Genomic DNA, 17,017 nt, shown 5'->3' with positions numbered 1-17,017 from the left:
TAACAAGATCTGCATCATCAAAGTAATTTGGAATAGATACAGTACTTCATCAAACATTAAGTTGTAGGACATTCTTTCTTTCTTTTTATGTTCTCTTCCCGGTTAATGCTTGAAAATTTACATCAGACACATACTTGAAGAGGATCCGCTGAGAAGGAAATACTATATACTACTCATACTCAAATTACACTCATAATCTACCGGATAAATTTACACAAAAAAAACCTACTATTTCACAAAATGGACAAAATTTGCTACTAAAAATTGATCAACAGCATCAGCATAAAAATTGATTACTTGAATTTGTCTGAGTTCTTGGATATGATGCCTTTTTTTTTTTTTTTTTTTTTTTTTTTTTTATTTATTGCAATTTGTGCTCCCTTCTGACCTTTTTCTCCCTCTTTTTCATCATCTGAGCTGCTAAAATAAGAAGCTCTACCATTTCAATGCCTGCTGCAGAAACTGAATCCATTTTCTCAGTGTTGGGGTTGCCATAATTTGAATCCTCATCGACATTCATATCACTAGATGATGCTACATCTCCCTCCCCAGACCAGCTAAGAGGCAAGGCAGCGCTAAGCGCAAGCTTTACCATTTCAGCTTCCCTAATGATTTCATCCAAGATTTCTGTTGTGCTAGAAGCAGCACTTTTAGATGAACGTGCATGTTTGGCCTAGAAATACAATTGAAAAAAATATAAGAACCAAGTTTTTATCACTTTGTAAATAATGAGTTGATAAGTGAATTGATACTTGTACGCACTACAAGAAGCATGGTTGCATAAATAATATAACTAGAGAAAATAAAAATCTGTTGAAAGAATCACCTGTATGAGAGAGACTCGAAGTTTACGAATGTCGAATGTCAATCGCTCCAAGTTTTGCATGCTTTCCTTAAGGGTTGCAATCTCGATCCGCAGCCTGCATGCTAAATTAACAGATCCGACTAAATAACTAGAGCATCTAGCATCAAATGAATTCAATCGAAACCATAATTCTGCTAACACAAACTTTGTAAAAATTGTAAGTCATAGACCTTGCATCATTCATGTTGTGATAAGAGCCTCTGTTTAAAGATGCTTCAGGTTCCAAGTTAGGGTGAGTCACAACAGGAGGATTTTCTTCTGTACCAAGCCAGCGTTTCAAAGAAGTTCTCTTGAATAAATTTTTAAGTCTCCCATCTCTTCCGTGAGCAATTATTTTTCCATCACCAGGTCTAGTAAGAAGGTTTCCTTCTTCAGTGGTTTTCCTGCAAAAGTCCAATCATAGACACTTAACAAGACGCTAGGTTTTTGGTCTGCATTATAAAATCCGAGAGGAAAGAAACATAGGAGTGCAGAGAAGAGTGGAAGATGTAGCATTTGAGGAAGAAGGTACATTCCATAAAAGGCATCAAGTTTCTAGCTACTAAAATTAGTCTTTAACCACCCCCCCCCCCAAAAAAAAAAAAACAGATAACAGCCTTAGGCATGAAATGTATATGAGGTCAGAATATGAGAATATAAATTCTCCCATAAAAGGCAGAATGTACAACTACTGTATCATGGTTACACTCATCAAACAAAACCTATATCAAGCATTCTTCTTTGCCAAAATGATGTTCCCAACCTCATTTTCTTCTTCCTCTTTTTTGGGGGGAGTGTTGCAACAGGTAAGAAAACCTATTCAGAGTTAGCTATTTAGATCGAGCAATAAAGAAAGCAAATTAATAAGGTATTTATTTGGGGACGTGGGATTTGGATTTGGGAGTGTAGTAGCAGATCTGAGGAACACATACTCTAGTAACAGTTGATATTCCTTTTTCACCTCTGCCAGTTCCAAGAGGGCTCTCACCTTCTCTTGAGTAGCCTGAAAACATGATATTAGCAAAGAAAGCACCAAATATCAACCAGTAGGAAAATTTAGCTCAATAAGAGATGCTTAACTTTGAGTAACTATAGTGTGTGACATGTAAACAGAATGATTATCCCAATATATAGTATAAATTGATACTTGTATTTATCAGCTTTCCGGTAAATATAACCTCCATATTCCAAACTGTCACAAACTGGAAGTCTTGTAGTTGATGAGAAGAGTTCCACTGCGACTCTCTCTCTCTCTATCTCTAAAATATCCCATATCTTAGATCCTACAGGATCTCCTTTCTTTATTAGCTTCTTTTCACACGCCCTCTTGTTTGCTAAACCAAATTTAGTCACAATTACTTTTGGGAGGGTCATTTTGTAGTATATATACCTCAAACATGTACATTACAAGTACCATTTATTTTTTTAAAAAAAGGGAAATCGAGTGTTAGATCTAATTTACTTCCTTACATCTGATTATAGACTAGAGTTTTCCCTTTCCTCATTCAACATGTTTTGCCTTTCATACTCTACAGTCAATAGATTTCAAGGAGGGGAAGAGTAATTACTAGTTGTAGAGTCCTTTGAAGCTCATCCATAGTTTCTTGCAGTGCACCTTGGACATTTTTCTCAAAAAGATGTCTTTCTTCTTGCTGTGATAAAAGTAATAAAGTTGAAACCTGAAAATAAAGACCATGTCAATTAGCATGCCATCATGGACAAAAAAAAAAAGGACAAGTGACAAGCATATAATCAGTACTTTTTCTTGCAACGCCTGTGACAGAGCTTCTGAAGAATCGACCATCCGAGAAACATTCAGTGTGGAAAAATCAGTTACCTACAGAGCAATGCCCCACAAAAAATCACACAGGCTTTTATTTCTATTCAAACTACAAATATCAGTTCATATATAAGCGCATTAGCTACTTTTATTGCAACTAGTCACTGTCCAACACATTTCCTGTCAGTATAGTGACTATAGTCAGCTAGTCACTAGGGAGAGCAGAGTTATAAAACAACACAAACCATTTCCTGAGAAAAATTTATGCACAAAGATGAGCCAACAGACCTCAGCAGAATGCGTGTGTTTAGGAAACTCCTCAATCTTTTCCTGAATGCTGCTGACAACTGATTTTATATAAGATTTTTCATCATCAAGCAGTTTCATGATGTAGGTCTTTTGTTGAGAATTATATTCACGAATTGATGATATTCCTTCAACAATAAGTCTGTCTGACAGAATCTGGTTTGAGAACATATTTACCTTATAAATAATGCAACAATTAGAGAGTTGATATTCAAACTTTGAAGATGGAAAAAGAACCTTACCCTTTTATGCTCCAATTCAGTAATCTTACTCTTCAAGTGCTTTTCAATTTCCCACCCCTGCAAGCCATACCATGAAGTGAGGTATAAAATCATAGAAGGAAGGTAAAGACAGGAGATGTCCACAGAGTTCATCCATAGAAGAAAAATAGAATAAAATTGGAGAACTCTACATTTACTTTTGGAAGTTCCATGACTTATTTTACACACAGGTAGTAATTTAATCCAATAGTGGTACAAATGTTATTTTCAATTTAAACAAGAGTTACTGAAACAAAAAGACTAGGAAACCATCCCCCTAGACAATAATTGAACTAATGAGGTTCAAACTTGAAAAAGAATTTCTATCTCACCATTTGCATTTTGTTTTGAAGATCACTTCTTAAGGTCTCCACCTCTTCCTGCAAAGCAGCCTGTCTGAGGAAGAACTAATAAATATGGGCATGTAATGTAAATAGAAATGCACACAAAAGCCCAGAAATTCATTTGAATTAAATTACAATCCAGAAAACATTGAATTCGATACTCAATGTACCTAAGTAGAGATCAAGGTTATTATTTAAATGAAACAACAAATTGGATTCAGTGACTTTTCGCACACAGTTAAGATAATATGCTTCCTAGCCAAATATGCCCTCTCCACACTACCTTAAAAGGAAATAAGTTTTTTTTTTTTTTTTTTTTCCAAAAGTCAACAATGTGTCTATTCTTCCAAATTCAAAGAAAACAGATTACGGTACATTTTACTACTGTAGCCCTAAAGATACCTTGCCAAGACTTTTTTCGTAACTAGTGTACCAACTGAGATAGTTAGATTACTACTAATAACAGGTTGATTCAATAATGATATATCCAAACTTCAACTTGATTGAAAATGTGTCATCAATACAAATCCCTTTTCAGCACTTAAGAGTTTTCATTCCTTTAAAATAGACAGCTTGAGGATGTGGTCCTGCAGAGAACTTCTGCAAAAGTAAGATCTTTAGGATATATTTCTTTTGTAAAACTGTGGAACAAACAAATTTTCCCTGCTATCAAGTGAGGCCTTTCCCACGATTATCTCAAGTGATGTACAATGTAATCTCTTACAGTCTCACTATAGGTGCTTACTCCTGCAGCTTTGTCATTATCCTCATTTCAATAAGATTTTTTATTTATCAGAGAAGAAACAAGAACAAGGAAAATGCAAGAAATGGGCCAAGGCCTCCAATCGTGGCTACTTACTCAAGACGCAAGAAGCAAGCCTGATGGAGGAATAAGAAGAAATGCTGAGCTGTCACATTCACTGCATTTTATTTAATTGCTTCTAGATTCTGTTTTCAATTCTGTTATTTTGTTGAGGGCTTTGTTAGTCTTTTTGTCATAAGAATAAAATTCTGTTATTGGGGGGGGGGGGGGGGGATGAATGTGAGCTAGAACTCTGTAGAAGGAATGGCAGTATAAATAGGAGTGCATGAATACAACAAGGGTGTCCAGAATATTATGCAGAAAGCTTAGGCTTGGGGAGAGAACCTTCCTCTCAAAAGAAGGCTGGCTATCTGTATTTATCAATACAATCAAACACTCCATTTCTCTCTCTTTCTCTGTTTCTGCATTTTCAGCTTACTAGCCTCACCACACACAGCTTGTAGTTCCATTCCCATAGACTGATTTCTAGCAGAAAAGTAATCTCTCACTAAAGATGCTTACTCCAACAGCTTTAGCACCTCTCCAATCCTCTCAAGCCTAATACCAGAACTACTCTAATCCAAAAGTTTCCGCCATTACAACTATTGCATGAGTCATAAATCTCATAATCATAGAAATCATGGTACACTCTTTCTTCTCTTCCTTACTTCCAGGGGTAAAATATAAACAATCATCTCATAGGACCATGGGTTTACAAAAATGCTCAGCAGTCAAATGTAGAAAAAATGGGCTTTTTTCACTTATTCTGAAGCTTTGAATTCATAGAATCAATTCAAGATCAGCAACTCACAACATAGGCATATCAGATAAAGTTAAATTTCAGAAGACTTCAGGTTCAGGAAATGGATATGCCATAAATCAATATAGTATCCTACTCCTACAAAAAGCCTGATCTTTATTTTACACCAGAGCATTGCTCCCAAAGCCTTCTATAGAGCTACAATCCCTCTGTTTAAGCTTATAAGGATACACATGTTGTGCCATCTAAAGGGCCATCTCATGTACCCCATTTGCACAGAAAGAAAAATATTTCATTTAATCTCCTCTTTCCTATGGAATAAAAAGGACACATATTGCCACATTCACACAAAATTGAGCTACATGCTTCCATTCAATAGAGCCCTCGCAGAGTTAATTATAAAACAAATAGAACAATGTAAAAGAAAAACAAGAACTCACCACATAGTTAGCAACGGAAGCTTCCTTATAAATATTGAAGCTCCATGATTCTGAGGAATCGTTATATAAGCATGCGCACTTGTCATCCCAACAAACATCATCACATTGATCATCACACCCATTATCATCATCCCCGTTACCTCTACAAGCTTGCTGCCTGATCTTGTAGAACTTATTAATGATCTGCAAGAAAAGGCATTGCAAATGTTAAATAGAACCAGAACTGGATAAACCCAAATTAAACCATGATTTGGATAACTGGATCAGGCTCATCATCAAAGGACAGAGTAAATGCCTCTCTAAAAATTTCCATCTCCTGATCTTGTTTTGCAACCTTCCTCTTCATACTCGATAGTTGCTCTTGTGTATCAGCAAATTTTACAGTTACTTCTTGTAACCTGCTTCAACGATTTATTAAAACGTACATCAACTAATAGCGCATCATAAATCAAATCATAATCAACTGCCTATCACTTGCTTCAAAGCAACCAAAAAGCGATTTCAAATACCACCAACAAACTCCAATAAAACATTACCAGAATAAGAAATATTCTACTTCACTGATTTTTATTATATGAGACAATCTTGTTCTGCAATTGTCAATGCATATCTTCAAATGTTAGAATCTTTCATTATAAATAATAAATGGATATTAAAAAAAAAATAAAAAATACTCAAGACAAAATTAACAAGATCCCACATGACTATGATTTTCCTTGTGAAAAAAAGACGCCCAAAATATCGATTATACAGAGTGTGAATGGTGTAAATTTAGAAGTGTTTCATCTACATAAAAATGATGTGTATGCTTACACGACAACCGCAGAGTTGTGGTTTATAAACCACATATCCAACCAGTTAACTGTGTTTATATAGTTATATAGAGTTAACTGGTTGAATATGTGGTTTATGAAACATACATCACAATGCTTTTATCGAGTCAAGGCATTAAAGTGCAAGCCAGATCTTATACTGTACTAATATTAGACACCCCCCCCCCCCTTCTTTTACGTGGGTAATATAAACTTACATTTTAAGGACATCGAGGGGTTGTTAGCCAATTAAAGAGGTCTTAAGGCACATGGTCACCAACGGAAGGGGTCAGTATGGTGTTATTAGACAAGGAGTCAGAGGGGTTCCCTCCACAGGCAACTTGCAAGTAAATTACAAATACAAATGCACATATACCAAACTTGAAACACTAATGAATCACAAGGGGAAACATTATGAACTGAAATGCACCTTTTCTCGGCATCATTCATTTTCTGAGACATCATATCTTCATTTTCTTTAGCCTTCTCAGCCTGCAAACAGCGAGCCAACATTAATACAAATACAGCTAAACATAATTATAGCAAAGCAGCCAAACAAGAAAGAGATAAATAATGACCTCCAGTATTGCATGATCACGATCAGTGAAGGCATTAGTAAGCATTCCACGCATGTATTCAAGCTGCTTAGCTAATTCCGAGTTCTGCAAATTGGTGAAAGCAGAAAAAAGGAATCAAATGTTGCCACTAATGTCAAATTTCACATTAAAAAATAAATACACATTCCTTTCTTCATTCAGACTAAAGCATCAAATAAACAAATGAAGTAATAATCTTCAGTTTCCACCAATCTCCATATTGACTGTCTTCCCATACATATATTAAATACTTAGTACAAGAAATTAAAAACAAGAGAAATATGCTAGTTTTGCCTTCAAAACCACTTGCATGGTCTATGCATTGTCTAGCAGTAGCCAATTTGGTAATTTAAGTGCAAAACAATGATTTTGAGTCCAATAAACAAAATAACACTCCTACTCTTTGCCCCTTTGTTCAGTAAAATAAGTCGGTTTTTATTGGCAAGTTTCCATAACAAGAAAAACACAGCTGCTGCAACAGAAAACAAGATGCAACACAATCTTTTAACAAATGAATCAAGGGAAGAGCATATAACACAAGTCTCTAACAGAAGCAGAAACTTCAGTTCATCGATGCATGTAGGCGTGTCTAAGTTCATAGTTCACCTAGCATAGTAGTGAGCTAGTAACTAAGCCTAATAAGTCTTACACACCAATGTACAGGATAGAGAAAGAAACTGACCTTTGCAACCTCCGATTTGTGGAGTTGATCTATATATGTCTAGAACAAGAGAAGAGAACCCATCAGACATAGATAACATTAATATTTGACTGTAAATATAGTAAAACTAACTTTTATTCTCTGAGCCTCAGAAAGCTCTTCCTTGATATTTGAATTCTCTTTGATACTATTAGTCAGCTTCTTCTTTAAATTCTCAACTTCCTGTTCCAAGCCAGCAGTCCTAATAGACCAATAAATGTGCAATGTTGTAATATTTCTCAAATTAAACCTCACATTCCAGCATACAACACATTATTGAGGTTAAAAATAATAAAATCACCCAGTAGCTTCATTAATTCATATGTGATGTTCACCTTCGACAATACATCTGAGTGGCAAAAGTAATATAACTGGGACCCGCTTGTTGCATGCACAATTGCTCAATGTCTTTCTGCAGCTCATCTTTCTCTACCAATAAAAATAAACAAGTGTCATGACACTCACTTCTCAGGGATATCCATACAATGACATTATATGAGCATTATACAAGCAAAAAAAAAGAAGGGGGGGGGGGGCGGGGCGGCGGGCGTCAACCCTTAAGCAAAACGCAGGTGCAAGCAACTGGCTCCTAAATAGTTCATACATGAACACTCCCAAGTCCACCTCTCCCCTCCCGGCCTCCCCAACCCCTAAAATAATAACCCCAAGGTCCCACACAAAACCATAGTCCATTCAGCTTTGTCAATAACAAAATGAAAAGAAATTCCATCCCAACTCATCCACCGTCTTGGTATTTGTTGTACATCACCCTTCTTAGCCTCAATATGGAAGGAGGAAAGTAAAACGTAGCTAACATGAACGGTTCTGTTACCATCACCTATAGTGTTTGACAGCCTTCCAAACAGAAGAAAACTTGTAAAAGTGAAACTAGCTACAAAATCATCTTACAGGAACAGGGTTTATAATGATGGGAGAGATCCGTGCTTTTGGAAATGAATAGGAAGCCTACTACAAGGAACACAGCAAGTTTCAGTGAACTCTGGCAACGATACCACTGAGAAAATGGCCAGGTATAAAAGCTACATGAGACCAAGGTTGGCAAGGTCAACACTAAAGATCTAGACAATAGTATGATCATGGAACTAACAGAATGGAAACTAGGAAACAATAGTTTGAAAATTCAAATATCGAGATTAATACATATTGAAAGTCCATTTAGGTGCTTAGTCAGTTAGTGCCACTTTAGAGAAAGGAGAAACAGTAACTTCTTACAAGCTTAGGTAGGTGATCTTCTTCCCATTCCCATGATTTTGATATGGATTTTCACTAGGGCTTTGTGAGTAATCTGACTCTTCTACTCCATGGACAGGCTAGGACAGCTAGGTATAGTTTGAAATCCAACAGGGTACCAAAGGCAGGTTTGCTTATCTTAGATTCTGAGCCTCTAATGATGGAGCAGATGAGACCCTTCACAATGTAAGGAGGGGAACTGAGACCCCATAATTATCCACTAAATTGAGTCGCCCCAAATAGGAAAAAACAAGAGAAATCAATCAGCTTATGAGCCTATTTAATTACTCCTCCCACTATGACTTAGCTTCAAAATGGAACTTAACCTAGACTTTTAAGATGTTTCCCGTCCTCATCCTTCACAGGCGCAATATATGCTAATTTTCAAATGCTGAAATTAGACAAAACGAGCATACTTAAGCCTTCCAACTACAGTTATAGAATGAAACCTTCAAACAAGTTTCACATGAGGAAATTTATTTCATTAGTTCCACTTCAATCTCACACTTCCAAACAAACAAACAAAAAAAAATCAAGCAAGCGAAGTAGCACGGAGTTTTCAGATATCATATTTATCAGAAATCTATTATATCTAATATGTATATCTTCTAGCATATTATGAGAAACATACCATGTTCCAGCTGCTGAATTCGAGCATTTAACGACTCCTTGTCACCCAAATTTTCATCCATATCTGAAATTACACATATTGAACTTTTACCAGGACATAATTGGCAATCTATTACATTGCATAATTTATATTACAACAAGAAAATTATACAGAAATGTCATACCTAAAATCAATGTAACTTCCATGCTCATAACATCAAAAAAAAAAAATAAAAAAAAATTCAAATGCGAATATCATCATCAATAATTAATTAAAACAGCACGTAGTATAAAATTAATAATAAAAAAAAACTTCTCATTTTTTTTTTTTTTTTAATTTGAAGGGATTCAGGTGATCAGCAATCATCACATATCAAGAAAAAAAAAACAGAAATTGGGTAAAGGAAACCAACCTGAAAACGACGAAAAAAAACCCTAGGTAGCAGAAATCGGTGAGGAACAACGCGTAATTGGCAATTAGAAGTGGGCAGTTTGCTTAAACCAATCAAATTCTTTCTGTGTAGATAAATCCAGTAGTTGTTGTTGGAAGGAAGACGACGAAGATGATGATAGTTTGTCGAAGAGAGGAAAAAAATGAAAAATGAAAAATGAAAAATGAAAAGTGAAATTGAAAAGAGATTTTGTGGAAGAGGGATTGACTGGGTTCGACTTCTGCACGATTTAACGTGCAGCTTCCATTGTTTGGAGAAGGGAAGAAGTTGTCAAGCCTGTAAAGTTTACAATTTTGTCCGGTTCTTCGTGCTTGCTTCTTTCACTTGTATTCTCAATATTCACAAACTACGGCTACAATACTTATTATTTCCTCCATTCCTTCTTAGTTGACGCATTTACGTTTGTCAATACACAACTTCAAGCATTCATATATTTAATTACTGATAAGCAAAATTATAGAAAATTGATATTTTAAAAATATATATAGTGAGGAATCTAACAAGATACCACATGACTATATTTTTCATTACGTATAAAACACAAAACACGGTAAAGGAGAGTATGTGAATAGTACTAAAGTCAAAACGTGTTAACTAAAAAAAAACGGAGGTTTATTTAGAAGCAAATTATACAAATTATTATGTTAGCCACCAAGACCAACCTAACTCGTCGTGTCATGTCATGTCATTATCTTTATGTCTGATTATGTTACCTATAAATATTAACACATTTGATTGAAATTTGGGTAGAGAGACGACAGACGAGTAACACATATTAATATTCGATTAGCTTTGTATATGTTCTACTCACTTGATGTACCACCAATTATATGGATGAAGAGAGTTGAAGAACCACTCATGCTCTACTCACTTGATGTACCATCAAATGAGAAAGACTTATTTATATTAGTTGATGCAAATAATAGTAAGAATAAGATTATTTTTGTGTGAATGCGTTTGCCTGCTAAAAAGAGAAAGACATAAAAACAATAGTAATTATACTACTTACGATTTATTAGGGCTAAAGTCCAAACTTTGTAGTTTATAGGTGTACAAAAAGATAAAAATTCATAATTTCTAATAGTACATTAAATTATTATTTGTAAAAGAAACTTAAGCAATAATTTTATTGATGATCTACATACTCTTAGAAAGAATCTGGGGCAATTATCTTAAAAGTCTGACTTGATGAGTGAGGATCCACTTTAAAGTTTTGAGAAATTAATGGAGAAGATTGTTCATCCAATGTGTGTAGTTGTCCTAAGAGCTTAACTTGATAATCACCATGTAAGAGTGAAGCGTTGAAGAAGCCATCGGCATCTGTGGTTGCAACGACGGCTTTGTCGCGGTAGCCCCATTCTTTCAAGACCTTGTCTACAACATCCCCTGCTGGTAAGTTAGTGAAGTTGGGGTCTACCAAACACAAATTGTAACATTGTTGGCCTTGGGGTGACCATGGTCCCCAAATCACAATGCCTTGTACTCCTCTATGGGAATGCACTTCCCTTAGTACTTGTTCAAAGTCTGATACCTACACATACAAATCAAAACACGATAAAATAAAGCCTTATAAGTTTTCGGTTATTTACTTGGCTTGTTTGATCGGTTGGTTATTTTAGTATAAGGTGGCAATAGTTGTAATTTAAATTACCTGGTTAGGTCCCTTTTGAACATCAAGCTCAGTGATCCAAATAGGGAAGTTAGAAGCAGCAAGAGTGTCAAGAGCCGATCTCACATAAGGAAGATTTGGGACACCGAAATGACCCTCAAGGCCAATTGCAAGGTTAGCCTTACCCCCAAGGAAGTTAGCTATTTCCCCAATCTTCTGGAGATACTTCGATGGGGAAGAGGCTGCGTCGCCCTGATCCTCTATCGTGTTATAGTCATTCATAAACAATGTTGCGTGTCCATCTAGTTGACGCGTTTTCTGGAAGAATATATCAGTAATATTTGCCCCAAGCTTGTTCTCGAAAAAGTTAAAATGTAAGTTTTCATTGTTAACATCCCATGCTATCACCTTCCCAGCATACCTGCCAGTAAACAATAATATTAACTACAACATTAGAAAGCTCAATTAAGAATATTCGAAAATTGTTGCCCTATTGGAATGTTCAATCTTAAAAAATTATTAGATTAAAGATGTACCTCGAAACTATTGAGTTGAGTCTCTTATCGGTGGCTGCTAGGAGGTCACTAGGGGAGAGGTTTTTTTCCCATTCCATTTGATACTTGGGATCATCCCAGAAGATGTTGTGGCCACGAATAGGTATGCCGTGCTGGCTAATGAAGGCAAGCATGGAATCGGCTTGAGAGTAGTCTTCCTTGCCTTGAGTGTTTTCTGTGGAATACCACTTCATCTCGTTCTCAAATGTGGTGACTGTGAACCTAGAGGTGAACCACTTTTGGTAGGCTGTGTTATCGACAATGTTGTGGTTGATAGAAGCTCCGAAAGGAAAGCTTGCTTTGTTTTGGTTGATTGAGATGTTTGCATAGGGTACCGGCTTTCCTTTGGAGTTTACAACTTGGAGTCTCACTTTGGCCTTTCGAACCTTGGAAACAATCATTCAAATTTGCATTCATTCATCAATATTATGCATGAGATTTATATACGGAGGACTAGTTCTGTTGAGGAATTTTCTTGTTTAAGGTTATTTAGTAATACCTTCTCAATGCTTTGATCTTGATGAGATCTCCATTCCTCCTTGGTGAAAGGTTGTAGTGAAATGCTATCAACCCAGATATCAACCGATGTATCATTGCTCTAACATGAGAAATAAAAAGTTTTATCGTTGATTAAGTTTAAATATGGCATGCCGCCAATGAAGTAACTTCATAAATTTGAACATCGCGATAAAGATAGGATAAAAATAACATTATGGAAGGATATTTTTGTGAGCTAACGGTGAATCTTTATTATCAACGTGACAATTTTTCCTACCAAATACAGTAATCATATAGAAAAAGGATGTTACCTGGAAATAAAATTCAGCTGGGCCTGAACACTCAACTGTGATGCCACCCTTAAGCATGGACCAACATCCTACTTGAGCAATGACTGAACCAGCTGGCTTGAACCCTTCATTAGTCTTAAAAATTACAATAACTGGTGTATTTCTCCCCCCATTTACTTGTATCCAAACTTTATGGAAAAAGAAATAACAATAGGAAACATATCAGACAAACAATAAAATAAATATATATATATATATATATATATATATATATATATATATATATATATATATATATTGATATTAAATTCGACATTAATTTATTTTGTATCTAAGTGACAGATTTATATACTTAACTAATAGAGAATAAAAATATTCCAAGCTAAAGTAATTAACATTCACGTGTATGATAGATTTGTGGATAGAATTTGACAAGAGACAAACCGGAAAATGTGTAAAGTTTCTCTTTGTCTAAGAAGACTTTCTGGGATACACTGCCATAGCGGTGTCTTCTACTATGAGCCACAATGAAGTTGTTTCCTTGTACTGACACTTTAGGCTCAATTTTCACCCCTCCATGAGTTCTCCAACCATTTAAGCCATCGTTTATTTCTGGGTTCACAACTATTCCCCCATTATATTGAGGTTTAAGAGGCTCTGCCAAGCACTAAAAAAATCAAACAAAATCTATTACTACGTAGATTGATCGATTAAAATTGTATACGGACATATAATTCTAATTGTTCATTAGTTATGTTTAAATAAATTCATTGCACCCAAAAAAATTAATAAGATTTGATTTTTAAAAATGTTAAGATACACGGATCTAAAAGTCCTCCTATCTTAAAGAGACATGATCCAATCCATTATTTCATGTACTTCAATTCATAGTACATATTATATCACAAAGCACTAATAATCTTCTAGCATGCAATTATAAAGAGAACGAACGTTCAACTTTATAACTACATCCTAGGTTGCTTGTGATTGAAGAAAGGACATAAAAGATAGGAAGTACAAAAGTGCTTACATCAGTGATTGCAGTGTGATCGTATGACACTGCATCTACCAAAATTCCTGCAAATGTATGAGAGCTTATTGTCAAATTTTCATTTCATTTCATATATAGTTTAGCAAAATTTTATGGTAGTAGTCTATGTAACTATGTAAGATCGAAACGGGATTTGTGAATGTATACTTTTTTTTTTAGTTTCTTCTTAAATAACTTATTTCACTAGCACACTTATCGATGCATTGCTTAAACAATTAATTTCATTATCAATAAGTAAAATTCATAGAATTAATATTTTAAAATTATACACTCATGAGTCATGACCATGTTTTCCTTAAGAATAAATCAACTAGATTATGTATGCATGGTGTAAAATGTCAAACAAATCATCTAAAATAGAGCAAAAATAGTATATGCATGAAAGAAAATGACGAAATACCAATCCGCAAGTAGGTATAATGTCCTTAATTTAATCCTCTAAACCTATGTTTAATTTAAAGATTTGGGTTACCAGCTTAATTACCTCACAGTTGATATTACATATACTTCGTACATTAGTAACATTATTAATAAGAGTATGTACTACAAAATTCCGGTTTCTGCAGTGTGTTTAAGATGTGGTCCGACTGGTTAACTGTCATAATCATAATAGAGCTATAGAGGTGTTTTAAGCCTAAGAATTTAAGCATATATATAGATGCTACTAATTAACCTACATTTAGATTACTTAGGTGCTACCTAATCCCCATCTACATGCCCAATATTACAACTTCATTTATTTATTTTTTGCTTAAATTTTGGGGAGTAATATAGTGTATGTATACTTAATACTTGTATGTTTTAAGGGTAAACGTTGCCCATTAATATATTTTTATATCATTTTATTTTACCATTGTTTGAACTTTTTTTTTTTTTTGAAAAAACCAGCAGGGATATTATTAGATAAGGTCAAGCTCTGCCAAAGCGACTATACTTTGAGGGAACGGATTTTTTTTACCATTCTTTGAACTTATATTAATCTAAATTGTAAAATTATGATTTTTATTTTTTTATTTTTTATTTAAGGTGAAGAATAAGGAGCATAAAATAAAAGACCAGTGTCACGAAAAAAAAAAACCTTTAGTTATTACGAACATTATTCATTCTCCACTTAGGGAGTTAGGGGTACTTATAGGACATAATCATATGTACTACGTCAAATACTCATTTAACTCTAGACCCTTCTTTTTATTAGTCGTCATAACATACAAACAAAACATCCAACACAAATTATTATACATTGACAATAAAAGGAAATAATTATTCACCTAGATAGATTTTTTTTTTAATACATAATATAAGTCCGCTTGTGGAATCATGGATACGGTGATGAGGCTAAGATTTAACCTTTTTTTAGCATAAATACCTACACGTATTACTAAATTTTTTTTGTGAAAATTTTTGAATACACGGTGCACCCTAGTGGAAAACCTAATGCTTGGACATTGAAATCGAGAGAACGTACCTCCAATTATAAACAAAGATGCTAGAAACAATACCATGTTGCTTCCTCGTTCAACCTTCATTTTAGGTAACTGCAAATAAACCTGCACAATTTTGAGACAATATTCATAAATAAAAAACAAGAAGTTGACGAAGAGAATGTAAAAACTCGGGAGATATACTTGTACATGATGACTTTACCAAATAATATGAATAATAACAAAATAACCAATTTAATATTGATAAGAGTATATGAATAATTTGGAGTTATACACTAATTAGTATTAGACAGAAAATGGATCTCCCATTAAAAGTATATGAAGAAGCACCGACTAAAAGGAAAAAAAGCTTTGATACTGTATTATTTGGAGGGTAAACAAAAGATATGGTTGATTTAACAATAATTCCAATGTTTAAATGGAATGAATTGATATTGGACAAGTCTCCAATTAGAGGAAATAAATCAGCAATACAGACCATAATTAGCTAGATATCATACAGAGGTGATTACATTCTATTTTTGGTTCACTGCCTTTGTGTGTGTCTCTTGAGCTAATGTTTGCAAGTGATTTTCACAATAATTTATCAATTATTATAGTCCTTATATTTTTGTCCAAACCATGCATCTTCAAATATCTTGTGTGTAAATGTTTGATTTTGTGTTTGATATTCTAGTCTTGTTCATGGACCATGGTCGTTTTGCTTTCCATATTGTATATTTTGTCATATCCTCTTCTTGTTTCTCCAATAAAAATTATGGTCGTGTCTCGTGTTCCTTTTATTCTAAATTTATTTGTTTTATAGAGCTTATATTTGGTAAACTTAACTTATGTTTTTGCTGAACCTAAGTTATTAACTTATAAATAGATTTTTACTTAGCTAATAAAGTGAGATTATGTAAAACCACACCCTCTCATCTACAATATTCACATAATTAGAGCCCATTCTCTTGACTCGTTATTTATTGTACTTTAATTGTTTTTGCTAAACTAAATTTATTTCTCATTGTTTTTTTTAAAACTTTGTTTACATAAATAAATTATTTTAATAATTAAAACTTATTTAACTAGGGCTTGTCAGGCATCGTTATTTATTTTGAGTTTTCTGTTTTTTTGAAAACAAAAAACCAAAAATTGGAAACAAGAAAAAGATATTTCCACTTTTCTGTTGTCAGTTTTCAAAATTATCATGAAATTAATAAGTTTGACTATTTTTTAATTCATTACATAACATGTATCATATGATTTTGAAAAACAAAAAAATAAAAAAAGAAAACCACAACGATGTAAAACGCACCCTAATTAAAATTTATGCTGAACTTAACCTATTATACTCGTTTGGAGTTGGTGTTATATTTTAAAAATGAGATCCATGCACGATCCATGGCCTGCCTGCACTCCTCTCATGTTGTGTTAAGCTTGCGATGAGATTAAACCATATTGTACCATGCCTAACCGGTTTTCATGTCACTCCAATCCATGTCCATCTTAACCCCAAAAAAGTTGGTAATGTTGATGGAATATGTTGGGCCATTGGAGAGTAATATTTCGCTCCGCACCAAAAATGGGCTTTCTCGCGCTCAATTCTAATTGCATCATTCTTCTTCTTCAGTGAGT

The 17,017-nt window shown here is 34.3% G+C and overlaps 2 protein-coding genes across 3 annotated transcripts; both read right to left on the bottom strand.

The window, feature by feature from the left end:
- Positions 1–10: 10 nt before the first annotated feature.
- LOC110739978 (myosin-9-like) lies at positions 11–10,317 on the bottom strand. 2 transcript variants are annotated; one of them, XM_021920460.1, is made up of 18 exons: positions 9,918–10,313; positions 9,527–9,589; positions 7,980–8,073; positions 7,738–7,846; positions 7,627–7,665; positions 6,927–7,010; positions 6,779–6,840; positions 5,832–5,934; positions 5,537–5,719; positions 3,523–3,582; positions 3,173–3,229; positions 2,913–3,086; positions 2,604–2,681; positions 2,413–2,523; positions 1,777–1,847; positions 1,036–1,248; positions 827–920; positions 11–673 (listed from the first exon to the last, which is right to left on the bottom strand). In XM_021920460.1, the coding sequence occupies exons 2-18, from the start codon at positions 9,585–9,587 to the stop codon at positions 362–364; spliced, it is 1,905 nt and encodes a 634-aa protein (XP_021776152.1). In that variant the 5' UTR covers positions 9,588–9,589; positions 9,918–10,313; the 3' UTR covers positions 11–361. The 2 variants fall into 2 exon arrangements, 1 of the variants encoding a protein (XP_021776152.1); XR_002514965.1 differs by having other exon boundaries at positions 384–673; positions 827–927; positions 9,918–10,317.
- A 786-nt stretch (positions 10,318–11,103) lies between these two features.
- LOC110740126 (anti-sigma-I factor RsgI6-like) lies at positions 11,104–15,484 on the bottom strand. Its single transcript, XM_021920622.1, has 8 exons — positions 15,424–15,484; positions 13,938–13,984; positions 13,352–13,574; positions 12,929–13,095; positions 12,619–12,717; positions 12,102–12,505; positions 11,608–11,986; positions 11,104–11,487 (listed from the first exon to the last, which is right to left on the bottom strand). Exons 1-8 carry the CDS (start codon positions 15,482–15,484, stop codon positions 11,104–11,106), a joined length of 1,764 nt encoding a protein of 587 aa, XP_021776314.1.
- Between the last annotated feature and the right edge of the window lie 1,533 nt (positions 15,485–17,017).

Source organism: Chenopodium quinoa, unplaced genomic scaffold (genome assembly GCF_001683475.1).
Source record: "Chenopodium quinoa cultivar QQ74 unplaced genomic scaffold, ASM168347v1, whole genome shotgun sequence".
Lineage (NCBI taxonomy): Eukaryota > Viridiplantae > Streptophyta > Magnoliopsida > Caryophyllales > Amaranthaceae > Chenopodium > Chenopodium quinoa.
Note: the sequence above shows the minus strand (reverse complement) of the source record. Positions and strands in the feature narration are given on the sequence as shown.